At 35.6% G+C, this 13538-nt stretch overlaps 1 protein-coding gene and 1 long non-coding RNA gene across 3 annotated transcripts in view; one reads left to right on the forward strand and one right to left on the reverse strand.

Annotated features, from left to right (window-relative positions):
- Positions 1-1588: 1588 nt before the first annotated feature.
- Positions 1589-2319, reverse strand: LOC124992959 (uncharacterized). The gene is made up of 2 exons (XR_007110220.1): positions 2175-2319; positions 1589-2053 (listed from the first exon to the last, which is right to left on the reverse strand). It is a non-coding gene; the product is annotated as an uncharacterized LOC124992959 (long non-coding RNA).
- The window catches only part of Ccdc14 (coiled-coil domain containing 14), a 67206-nt gene continuing 55917 nt past the window's right edge, over positions 2250-13538 (forward strand). Inside the window, exons 1-5 of one of the 2 annotated variants that reach the window (XM_047564369.1) lie at positions 2250-2471; positions 8715-8770; positions 10748-10820; positions 11075-11144; positions 11244-11366. In XM_047564369.1, the coding sequence (XP_047420325.1) occupies positions 2298-2471; positions 8715-8770; positions 10748-10820; positions 11075-11144; positions 11244-11366 (496 nt within the window). In that variant the 5' untranslated portion in view covers positions 2250-2297. The remainder of the gene's footprint in view (positions 2472-8714; positions 8771-10747; positions 10821-11074; positions 11145-11243; positions 11367-13538) is intronic. The other variant, XM_047564370.1, reaches the window with a different exon arrangement.

Raw genomic sequence — 13538 nt, forward strand, 5'->3', positions numbered from 1 at the left:
GGAAACACACTCACAGACAGCTCAGAATAATGCCTTACTAGATTTTAATCTTTTTTTGGATTGAGTTTTGGAATTTTAAACTTGAAGGATTTTGATCTTTCAGGGTGTCAGCATTTGGGATTATGGAGTTTGGGATTCTGACAGGATTATGATATGCACTGGTTCCAACAAAACTTTAAACCCATGGTTTTCATGTAATTTCATGTCACAAAATATTGTTCTTTATGTATTTTCCTTTCTCATTTTTTTGAGTGGGGGTAGTGGTGGGGATTGAACCCAGGGGCTCTCTGCCACTTAATATCACCAGCCTTTTTATTTGTTTATTTATCTATTTAATTTTTGAGTTAGAATCTTGCTAAGTTGCTGAGGCTGGCCTCACACTTGCCACCCTTCTGCGTCAGTCTTCCCAGTGTCTGGGATTACAGGCATGTGCCACTGAACCTGACTTGTTCTTTAGATTTTTTTAAAAAGTCACTTAAAAATATTAAAACCCCTCATGGACTCAATAACAACAACAACAACATGGCAGCAGACTAGATTTGGCCAGGGCCATAGTGGAGACTCCAGTTCTACAATGCAGCTGTTCATGTTTATGAAACATCAGTTGGTTCCTGGTGCCCCTGCTGAAACCTTTGGCCATTATACTGCATTTAGAATAATATCTCAAATCCTTGACCTATGAGAGTTTCAGAGTCTAACCCTACATACAACTCCATTCTCACTGTCTATATTCAGCTACAAGGGCCTCTTTCAGTCCTTCTTACTCAATATCATGCTGTTTCCGTATACTAAAAATACTGTTCTCTCCCCTCTGCATTGAGTTTAAGATCTCAGCTCACTGCATTATTTATAATAGCAAATAAAAATTCCAAATAGTGAGAAATAATAGAACACCACTCAGAAATTTCATAATTGCAGATTGAGAAAACAATGTTGATTTGTTAAAACATATTACAATAACATGTATCATAATGTACTGCTGTAATATATTCGTATGTATATATTCAGGTGGGAAAAAAGTCTGGAAGGGAACACACCAAAGCATGGGTAGTTGGGTTATGGGTCATATTTTTCCTTTTTCTTATCTATATTTTCTAGAGTAAATATGTATTAAGAAAAATCAAATATTTAAAAATATCAATTAAGAAAAACACCTAGAGGGCTGGGACTGTAGCTCAGTGGCAGAGCACTTGCCTAGAATGGTGTAAAAAGAAATAGGTAATAAACAAATAAATAAAATAATTATAAAAAAGCCACCTGGAATCTAAGATAAATATGTTAAAAACTTACGAGAAGGGCAGGGGTTGTGGCTCAGAGGTAGAGTGCTTGCCTAGCATGTGTGAGGCACTGGGTTTGATCCTCAGGACCACGTATAAATAAATAAAATAAAGGCCCATCGACATCTAAAAAAAAAAAGTTATGAGAGAAATGGGGAAAGAAAGGAGAGGATTTCACTGCATAAACTAATTCAACTAAGTTTATCAAAGTTTCCTAAAATCCCTCAGTATGAGTATGTAATAAACTGAAACAAATATTTTAGTTCCTGGGCTTTATTACTTTTAATACTTTTTAAAATGCAGCTCTTTTACCCATAAAAAAAGGGAATCCACTGAGTTACATAATTTCTCCCCAACTTGATTTAAAACATAAAACCCAAGCACAATGCCTTAAAAACCAATGACGAATCTCTATTATAATTTAGTACAGTTTGTCAATAGCAATGACCTCAACCGAAGAATAGACAACTATATAGGAAGTAAAACCAAAATTCCAACTAATGAGCACCGTTCTGAGATCACCGGCCGGTCAATAATTCTGAAATTGCTGTCAGAATTACGCAAAGATAACGATATTGAGGTTTCATTTTCGTTGAATATTAAGAACGAAAATCATTTAAAAAGGCACACGAAACTCCGAAAAACTAAAGAGCTAAAACCCCAAAGCAGAGCTTAATTCCTTCTGAAATCATCCGTTCCCCACTCCAGTCCCTTCCTCTTGCGCTGGCTGGTCTTGGTCCCCACCCTTGCAGGTTCCGTGCTCCTCCACTGAAAGCCTGCGAAACAAGACAGCCAAATCAGTTGTCAGATGTTCCTTCCGCCCACCTGGGTTCCCCGCCCCCGACCCCACCCCGGCCCCGCCCTTCGACCCCGCCCCTCCGACCCCGCCCCGCGTACATTCTGTTGGCTTCTCCCACCCTCTGCCAGTGTGTGACGAGCAGTGGAGCCGGGAGGAGTCTATTGAGCACGCTGGTGCCAGGTGATCGGCCGTGGAAAGATCGCCGCGGTGCGCCGGAGGCTATGAAGCGCGGTGTTCGGCGGGAGTCTTGCCGGAAGCGGAAGCTTGGGGGGCGGGCCAAAGGGGGCGGGGAGCCCGCGGCGGTTAATTCTTTTTACCGAGTGGCTTCGCTTCCCTTGGTCTGGGCTTTACTGAGGCTGCGAGAGATGGTCAGGTCTGGATCTCGACCGGGCCAGGTGAGGGTTGTGGACCCGAGGAGTCCACTGTGCGGGTGGCGGGGACCTGAGGAGACTTTGGCTTAAAAAAATTAAAAACAAAGACGGCTCGGCGGCAATAAAAATGATGGGACTGGGTAGTTCAAGGGTTCCCCGGATCCTAACAGCGGTTCTGTCGCCTCAGCCCTCCAGAGCGCAGGCTTTGAAGTCAGGTCAGGTTCGAGTCCCAGCCTTCGCCGCTGGTTAAGTGACTGACTTAATCTCTCCTTGAGTATATCGTCACATCAGATCCAGCTCCTGGGTTTTTCCACCATTGCCACTGTTAGCTCATCTTGCATCACTATTGCTGATACTTTAAACAGTTTTTTTCCTGTTTAACTTCTCTTCCTTTAGCCTTACCCATCTCAAGTATATGTTCCTCGTTGTAATACAGAGATTCTGCTTAAAATTCAACATGGGAGCTCATCTTTTGCAACAAGTGCCCTGGATGCTCTGTCGCCCTCTGCTGCTTCCATGCTTTTTCACATTCCGGTCTGTGTAGAATGCCCTTCTAGGCCTGATATTTCCTCTGCTAAAAAGCCAATCTGTAGAACCTTTGCCTTAAACCCTCGCATCTCCATTGGTCGAGTGCTCTTCCGCCCCCTATTTACATCCGTAATAACTTTTTATCAAACCACTTTTCAGGCTGGATATATTATTGCTAGTCTGCCTCTGCTTTTAGACTTTTTTCCTCCATATCCTCCTCAAGTCAAGGACAGCACCTGGCATATAGTATATTTACAGGGATTGAATCAACTATTTCTCACCCCTTACTCAGGGTGGTCTTCCCTTAAATATATAGAACTTTTTTTGGTTTTCCTTTATCAACACTACTGTTCCCATTAATGTGAATCTTGCACTTTTTTTTTCCCCAAGATTTGACTTGAAACTTTTTTTCTTCATAAATACTTCTAGACCAGCCCATCCTTCCAATTTTTTTTATATTGAATGAACTCAGAATATGTGCATTTAGCAAGGATAAAAAACATAGTTTTTGTAGTCACAATAATCAGATTCAGATTCCAATTCTGCCATTATTGTGATGATGGTAAGCAAAGTATTTTCGCTTCTTTGAGCCTACTATCCTTTTGCTATTAAATAGGTATAAAATTCTGCTTCAAAGAATTGGGGAGATTAAATAAGAGAATCTGGTAAAATATCTGTCACACAGTTGACATATATATCAAACAAATTTCAATTCCTCAAACACCTGGTTTGTTATCATCCTGATGATAACTAGCATTCATTCATTAAGTGGCAGGTACTACTAAGAGAGTTTTTTATGTATTACATATAACTCATTTAATCTTCATAATAACTTTATGAGGTAGAAATTATCATCCCTGTTTTATAAATAAGGAGATTGAGTGATGAAGAATTCAAATAACTTCCCAACTAACTACACAGCTGGTAGGCTGTGGAAAAGTATTCATACTCATAGCTGGAGTCCATTCTTTTAAACATTATTCTTAGATGTATGACTTTAAACAAGGTACATTTCTGAATTCTAGGTTTGTACTTCACAGCAATAACCACAGGGCGTGCATGAAGCGTAAAGGCTTTAATATACCCATTCTACAAACGTAACACTATCTTACACTTGGTAGAAAATATGATGATTAAGAAAAGCTTATATTCTCAAATTGCAGAATTAAAAGTTTAATGAAGAGTAGTAGAAGTAAGTGTGAAAACAAACTGTTTGCTGTATTGTGATTTGGGATATTCCTGAAGTGCAGTTTTGAAGTTTGTAGCAAGGGCTATTAAACTGCTGATAACGTTTTACCAAAATAATTATGCTTTTAATCCTAAATTTTAAAAACTATTTTCAGTATATGGAAAGGATTGTTCCAGGTTTGATTTTTAATTGTCAAAAGATAAGAAGCAAATCAAGGACATATTATAATACTTCTACCCAAGGAAATAATCATTAAATTTTTTGACTGTTAGTACAGAAAAAGATTCAAAAGTTAAAAAAAAAAAAAAACTCACAAGATTCAAAATTACAAGTATCTAGTAATTATGACTCAGTAGAAAATGCATATGAGAAAGATTGGAGGCCCTCATAGTGAAAAGCACATCTAGTACCTAAATCTTGGTTTCTAAATACTGAACACAAAGTGTTGGTGAGGATGTTGAGAAACTGAAAGATGGATACACTGTTGGTGGGAATATAAATGGTGCAGCTGTTATAGAAAAGTATGAAATTTCCTCAAAAGATTAAAAATAGAACTCTTATAAGGTCCAGTCAGTTCTACTTCCAGTCAATTCTACTTCTTGATATTTATCTTAATTGAAATCAGGATCTTGAAGAGATATTTACACTTGTATTCATTATTCACAATAGCAAGATGTAGAAACACCCTGCGTGTTTATCTATAGATGAGTGGATAAAGGCAATACGGCATATACATACGATGGAATCTTTTTCAGTACAAAAAAAGAAGGAAATCCTGCAATATGCAATTACAAGGATGAATCTTGAGGATATTCTGCTAGGAAACTAAGCTAATTCCGGGACAAATACTGAATGATTCAGTACTGTATGATTCCACTTATATGAGATATATAAAGTAGTCAGACTCACAGGAGTAGAATGGTGGTTGCAAAGGTTGCGGCAAGAAGGAAACAGAGACTTGCTATTCATTACGTACGCAGTTTTGGTTTTATAAAATGAAATCTCTAGAGATCTGCTAACCAACATTGTGCTTAGAGTTATGAATACTGTATTTTGTTAAGGTAGATCTCATGTTGAATTTTCTTAAGACAGTAAAAAAGATGAGCCTGGACCACTTTGTTGTAAAAGGTAAGGATCAGTTAAAAAAATGATGGGGACTTGTTAAAATGAAGGAGCCAACTTCAAGAGGCTCCCACTAACTGAATCTGGGGCAATTTTAGCATTATAACTAATTATAATAGATCATTACCCTCTGAATAAAATAGGAATCTGTGAGCCTGCATTATCAAATGAGCAGGAAAAATGCTTCTCTAATTAGTTCTACATTTATTAATTGATATTCAACTAATAAATGTAGGAGGAATGATGTTAAAAAACTTACCATTTGGGTGGGCCCAGGAGGCTGAGGCAGGAGGATTTCCAGTTCAAAGCCAGTCTCAGCAACTTAGCAGGGCCCCAAGTAACTCAGTGAGAACCTGTCTCTAAATAAAATACCAAAAACAAAACCAAAACTACAATTCACCATCTGGAATCAGACATAACTTTGCTGTATTCATATATGAATTCATGACCAGTGTAACTCCACATCATGTACAACCACAAGAATGGGAAGTTATACTCCATGTATATATAATATATCAAAATACATTCTACAGTCATGTATAACTAAAAAGAGCAAAACATTTTAAAAAATCATCATTTGACAATTGACTGAAGCAAGAATCATCAATGAATGGATGCTAAACTGGGTGAAAGTGTGATGATTGGATATCTACATAGTGTCTAGTTATTTCCCTACAAAATGCTTAATAATTACAAAGGTAAAAATAGTAACTTTACAATGAAAAACCTGGCAGACACTTTTAAAAAAATATTTTTAGTTATTGATGGACATAATACCTTTATTTTTATTTTATTTTTTTTGTGGTGCTTAGGATCGAACCCAGTGCCTCAAATGTACTAGTCAAGCACTCTACCACTGAGCCACAACGCCAGCCTGCAGACACTGTTTTAAATAATCATTTTACATTGCCAATAATAGGACAAACTGACATCACATGTCTGCTCATGCTATACTGAAAATGACACATCTCTTTTGTAGTACTCCTGCCCAAAATCCATAACCTGAGTTTGATCCTGAGGAAACATTACAGACATCTAAACCTCCAGATAGACATTCTACAAAATAACTGGCCTGGGCTGGGGATATAGCTCAGTTGGTAGAGTGCTTGCCTTGCAAGCATAAGGCCCTGGGTTCGATCCCCAGCACTGCAAAAAAAAAGAGAAAAAAAACTGACCTCTAATCTTTGACTATGTCAGGGTTATAAAAGACAAGCAAGGAATTATTCCTTATTAAAGGAGACCTAAGAGCTGTGACAGTTTAATGCAAAATATGCTGAATTAGATATGGATCAGTTTTTCTATAGGGACAGTACTAGTGACATCACAGATTTGTAATACTATATCAATGTTAATATGTTGGTTTTGATAACTAGAGAATGACCTTTTTCATATTTAGGCATATATATATATATATATATATATATATATATATATATATATATTTAATTAATTAATTTATTTATTTATTTGTGCCAGGGATTGAACCCAGGAGTGCTTAGCCACTGAGCCACATTCCCAGACCTTTTTATATTTTATTTTGAAACAGGGTTTCACTAAGTTACTTAAGGCCTGGCTAAATTGCTGAGGCTGCCTTTGAACACATGATCTTCTTGCCTCAGTCTCTCAAGTTGCTGGGATTAGAGGTGTGCAACTCCACACCTGGCAATTTTTAAACATACTATGTCTGCAACTACTCTGAAATGGTTCGGACAAGAAATAATGTATGTACATATTGAGAGAGAAAATGGCAAATGTAGTAAAATGTCAAAATTTGTGGAATCTGACTGAAGCACATATAGGACTTCTTTGTGCTATTATTTCAAAATAAAAATACCCCCAAAATTGGGAGGAAATGTTCCAATATGAGAGTTACTATTTCAGGGTGCTTTTCTTAGGGGTAATCTTTACCAGATATTCTATAACATAGCCTAGTTTGTGGTTTTTTTTTTTTTTTTAGACTTTTTTTGTAGATAATCATATAATTATGCCATACATTTATTTTAGACAGTATATTTTTTCCACTTTTGAAAGACAGTAAGTGTGGTAATTGTTTTCAGATTTGTTCTGGGGCATAGCAGCATCATGGCTTAGAGTTTTATTATTATTCCAGCCAGGACACCAACATAAATATACCAAAGGGAAAGACCTGAGTGTGATACAGGGTCCAGTGGAGCTATGTTACACACCAGCATTGTATTTTCTATGATGGTGATTTTCACTGTGGGCTTCATGACTCTCCATTGTATTCCAAGTTTTCTCAAAAAGTATAACTATTATCAACTCAGTTTTTAAAAAATGTATTAAAAAAGATTCTCATTAGAAAGGTGAGTACATATTTAGGCAAATAATAGAATACAACTTCAGGAAGTTTGGTAGCTACTGCTCAAAGTTATCTTGGGATGAAATGTGTAAACTTGTGAAGAAAAATCATAGTACCAGCAGTACCTCTATCTAGAGGATGGAATAAGGGAGATAGGATTAGGGACTTTAATGTCTTTAAATTATATTTTGAAAGATAATATTTGTTTGATACATAGTTATTAATGTATGCCACAGAAAGACCCCCTTTTTATTCTGTCCCCAAGATACCCTGTTTCTCTCTCTAGAGGTAACTATAATTACGACTTTATTGGGTGCATATAAAAGCAAATACATATTTTTCCTTTTGTTCTATATAAAAGGTAACCTACCTATGTTAATTTTAAAATAAAAACTTTTTGAAAAAACAACATTGCTATATTAGTTTAAAAAGAAAGATCGAAAGAAATGAGATGTAGATAAAGAGGAAGGGTAGATTTTACATGCTGGTCTTATTAGACCTTCTAAGTAATGTGGATAAATGGAACCAGAGTTATGAACTGTGTCCTATATCTTGAAGTATCTTGTAAGTTTCAAAGAATTTGGGAAATGTAGAACATGTTCAGGGATTGAGTATAGTTCCAACTTAGAGTAGGTTTGAAATATCTGTTTGTCACCTAAATAAACATAAGGAACAAACACGTGTTGCTTGCTTCACATTTTATATAGAGCAAATTTATTGTATTAAGTGTTAAAGTATAATTGTGGATTTTTAGGATATCATTTATTAAAAAAATGAATACTGCATACATACTATGGAATATTCAACCTTACAAAGGAAGGAAAATTTTTATATATGCTACAACATGGATGAAGCCTGAAGATTTTATACTGTATTATTTCACTTATATGAGGTCTCTAGAGTAGTCAAATTTATAGAAAGTAGAATATGGTGGTTGCAAGGGGTGATGGGAAGAGGGAATGGGAACTGACTGTTTGGTAGGTATAGAGTTTCAGTTTGGGAAAATGGAAAAACATGAATAACATTTCAGGTCTTGTCAAGATGGCATATTGAAAATATAATAGAAAGTATTTGTATATCTACTATAATATAATACATTATGTCATAGGTGTTATCTTCAGGAAGAAACCCTGGACCTGCTAAATTAGCAAATGGAAAGAAAGGGTAAGTACATGAAGAAGTTTATAACTTCAGGATATCTCAGAAAAGTTTTTAGGGCTTTGGTCTGGACTGTATTTTGCTTATCCCAGAAAACTAGATGGACCTCTTCCTTTACTCTGGGGAATAACTTTTCAAATCTACCCAGGTCAATCATTATAATGTTTTTTTTTAAATTTATTTTTATTGTAAGCAAATGGGATACATGTTGTTTCTGTTTGTACATGGAGTAACAGCATACCATTTGCATAATCATATATTTACATAGGGTAACGATGTTTGAGACATTGTTATTTTTTCCTTCCCCCCACCCCTCCCACCCCTCTTTTCCCACTATACAGTCCCTCCTTCCTTCATTCTTGCACCCCTCCCACCCCCCATTATGTGTCATCATCCGCTTATCAGTGAGCTCATTCGTCCTTTGGATTTTTGAGATTGGCTTATCTCGCTTAGCATGATGTTCTCCAATTTCATCCATTTACCTGCAAATGCCATAATTTTATTATTCTTTATAGCTGAGTAATATTCCATTGTATATATATACCACAGTTTCTTTATCCATTCATCAATTGAAGGACATCTAGGTTGGTTCCATAGTCTGGCTATTGTGAATTGAGCAGCTGTGAACATTGATGTGGCTGTATCTCTGAAGTATGCTGATTTTAAGTTCTTTGGGTATAGGCTGAGGAGTGGAATAGTAGGGTCAAATGGTGGTTCCATTCCAAGTTTTCTAAGGAATCTCCTCATTGCTTTCCAGAGTGGCTGCACTAATTTGCAGCCCCACCAGCAATGTATGAGTGTACCTTACTCCCCACATCCTCTCCAAAACCTATTGTTGCTTGTATTCTTGATAATTGCCATTCTAATTGGGGTGAGGTGGAATCTTAGTGTAGTTTTGATTTGCATTTTTCTTATTACTAAAGATGGTGAACATTTTTTCATATGTTTGTTGATTGCTTGTAGATCTTCTTCTGTGAAGTGTCTGTTCATATCCTTAGCCCATTTGTTGATTGGGTTATTTGTATTCTTGGCGTAGAGTTTTTTGAGTTCTTTATAGATTCTGGAAATTAGTGCTCTATCTGAAGTATGAGTGGCAAAGATATTCTCCCACTCTGTAGGCTCTCTCTTCGCATTGCTGATAGTTTCCTTTGCTGAGAGAAAGCTATTTAGTTTGAATCTGTCCCAGTTGTTGATTCTTGATTTTATTTCTTGTGCTATGGGAGTCCTGTTAAGGAAGTCTCATCCTAAGCCAACAAATTGAAGATTTGGGCCTACTTTTTCTTCTATAAGATGCAGGGTCTCTGGTCTGACTTCAAGGTCCTTGATCCATTTTGAGTTGATTTTTGTGCAGGGTGAGAGAATAGTGGTTTAGTTTCATTCTATTGCATATGGATTTCCATTTTTCCCAGCACCATTTGTTGAAGAGGCTATCTTTTCTCCATTGCATATTTTTGGCCCCTTTGTCCGTGTCCTCTATTCTGTACCATTGATCTACCTGTCTGTTTTGGTGCCAATACCATGCTGTTTTTGTTACTGTTGGTTTGTAGTATAGTTGAAGTTCTGGTATTGCGATACCCCCTGTTTCATTCTTCCTGCGAAGGATTGCTTTAGCTATTCTGGGTTTCTTATTCTTCCAGATGAATTTCATGATTGCTTGCTCTATTTCTGTAAGGTATGTCCTTGGGATTTTAATTGGAATTGCATTGAATCTATATAGCACTTTTGGTAGTATGGCCATTTTGACCATATTAATTCTGCCTATCCAAGAACATGGGAGATCTTTCCATCTTCCAAGTTCTTCCTCAATTTCTTTCTTCATTATAGTGTTTTAACAGTCTTTCCAATCTTCATAATGTCCTATTCATGTTATATATTAGTAGGCAAACTTTCTTTTCTAACCTTTGGTGGAAAGAAAATGACTGCTTACTAACATTTTGAGGGAAAAATTGTATTATTTATAAAACTATTAATCTTGTTTTCTAGGACCCACTTAAGAAAAATATCACGTTTTAGCACAAATTCTGGCCATCCCACTCATTCTGATTCAGAAAGTCAGGTAAGATGAGACCGAACAGCTGCAATGCACGCTATTTTAATTAGCCCTTAGGTAAAAGCCTAGAAATGGGAATAAAATTCAAAGGTAAAGTATAAATTGCCCTAAGGATGTAGGAAGTCTATTGCTTCCAAACATGTTTTCTACCAATAATAAATTGCTTATAAAGAACTTTATTTAAAATTTGCATAATACAAATTTTTCTCTGCACTATAATTTTATATACAAATGTATTCTAAATGACTCTCTCCTTACAGACTGAAACTATACAGGGGCTTGATGGTTGTGCTTCTTTGCTGCGGGACATTTTGAGAAATGAAGATTCAGGTTTTATTTTTTTTTTTTAAATGCTTCTTCCCTGGTCACTTTTTCTCAGTTAAGTAGTTCTTATAAATATTAACAAATTTGTGTTTTAATTATTCTTAGCTTCAGAAACAGCATATTCAGAAAATAGATATAATTCCAGATCTTTAGAAGGCAAAAAATGTGGATCTAAAAAGAAAGGACATGAAAAACATATTGTTCCTTCAGTAGTCTGGAAGGAAACCGGTAAGCATTTTTTTTTTTTTTCCTTATTTAACTAAAGATAATCCTTATTTCTGGGGATTTGATAAATTATCAGGAGTATGCAGTTATCTTTCATTTAAATAATGTATCTTTTTAAGTGTATGTGTATGTTTGTGTTTCTCTCTATTCAACTTAGTGTAGTCACTTCGTTTACTCTTGTTTTCCTAAATAGAAAAGTAGGATAAGAGTCTATAGGTTTGTAGGAGAAAGGGTTCAAACTCAGAATGAAATTTAGGAGGTGTGTGTATAGTTATCTTTGTTTCACCTGCCACTTGTTTTCATACATAATCACAAATTGGTGGCATTTCAGGTATATACTTATAAATAATAAGTGTTTATATCCTAAGTTGGTTAAAGAACTCAACTTTTTGAGCTGTAGTTAGGATACATGGTACATGAGAAGGTAATATTCCCAATTGAATAGAAAAGAAAATAAAACCTGCCAGTTAATACAACCAGTGGTATTTTACATCCTAAGTGTTAACTTTGCTGACTTAATTAAGGGTAGTAATTTAGCAATCGGTGTAGAACAAGCAAGTTTTGAGTATGTGGTCTCTTAAAGACATATAGAACAACATGGTCCAAAATAATAATTGAATAAAGTATCCACAATAGGATTTCTTTCTTTCTCTCTCTTTCTTTCTTTTTTTTTTTCCTGATACTAGAGACTGAACCCACGAACAAGCACAGGCTATGTAAGTGCTTTGCCACTGAGTTACATCCCCAGCCCTTTTAATTTTATTTTGAGATAGGATCTTGCTAAGTTGCTCAGACTGGACTTGAAGTTGTGATCCTCCTGCCTCAGCTTACTGAGTTGCTGGGATTATAGGCATGTACCACCACACCTGACTCTTTTTTTTTTTTTTTTTTAGTTAACATGTAATTGTACATATGTATATAGGGTACGGTGTTATATTTCAACATGTATATAGAGTATGTACTGATAAAATCAGGGTACAATGAGAATTCTGAATAGAACTAGCTAGTTCCATAGTTTACGTGGGCCAGAAATGCTGGCACTTCAGCACATGCTTACATTTAGTATAAGGGGTGAAATCTAGAAAATCATCTAGATAGCCCTGGATATTAAGAAATCAGAATCCAGACAAAGAGGCTAAGAAAATGGATGTAGAACATTCATAGGGCTATATAGTATTGTTCTACATGGCCATGAGTTAAGAGAACTAAAGAAGGAGAAACAGCTTATTTCAGTCCTTCCATCTTGGAAGGTCAATCATATCGAGCCTCTGATATTTTGACCTGCCCTGTTCAGGAAGATGGGCACTAGCCACATGTAGCTGATGAGCACTTCAAATGGGAGTGCAAGGAGCTGAATTTTTTGATGTTATTTAATTTTAATTAATTTAACACATTTAAAAACAACTTGATCCAATTAATAAAACTTACAAGTATATTTGGAATGACTTGAGCTTGTGAATCTATTTTTTCAACTAAATTTTACTAAATATAAATTTAGCTAAAGTATTGATGATAAAAAATTTGGCATTCAGATGAAGATGTGCTTTGTGTAAAACATATATTGGATTTAGAAAATGTAATAATAAATAAAACATCTCAGTTCTCCGTACTACATATTGAAATGTTAATATTTTGGCTGCATTGATTTAAAATGGGAAATATTATGAAAAGTAAATTTACCTGTCCTTACCACTTTTAAATATGACTACTGAAAATTTTAAATTATATATATGGCTTGTATTATATGTCTATTGAACAAAAATTAGTCCAAACTAGGGGTCAACACACTATGGCCAATTTTGTTTTATAAATAACATTTACTTTATTTTGTAAACAAAATTTTATTGGAATGAAGTCCTGCTTATTTATTCATGTTTTTTCCTCATTTTTTAAAAATTTTTTTCTTTTTAAATATATATGACTGTAGAGTGTATTTAGACATATTATACATACATGGACTATAACTTCCCATTCTTTCTTTGAACATGATGTGGAGTTACAATGGTCATAATGAATGACCAGTATGAACATAGGAAAGTTATGCCATTCGTTCTACTGTCTTTCCTATTTCCATCCTCCCTTTCCCCCTTCATTTCCCTTTGTCTAATTCAGTGAACTTCTATTCTTCCATACCCACCTTACTGTGTGTTAGAACTGCATATTAGAACATTTGAC

The sequence above is a fragment of the Sciurus carolinensis genome, chromosome 9 (genome assembly GCF_902686445.1).
Source record: "Sciurus carolinensis chromosome 9, mSciCar1.2, whole genome shotgun sequence".
In the NCBI taxonomy this organism is placed as follows: domain Eukaryota; kingdom Metazoa; phylum Chordata; class Mammalia; order Rodentia; family Sciuridae; genus Sciurus; species Sciurus carolinensis.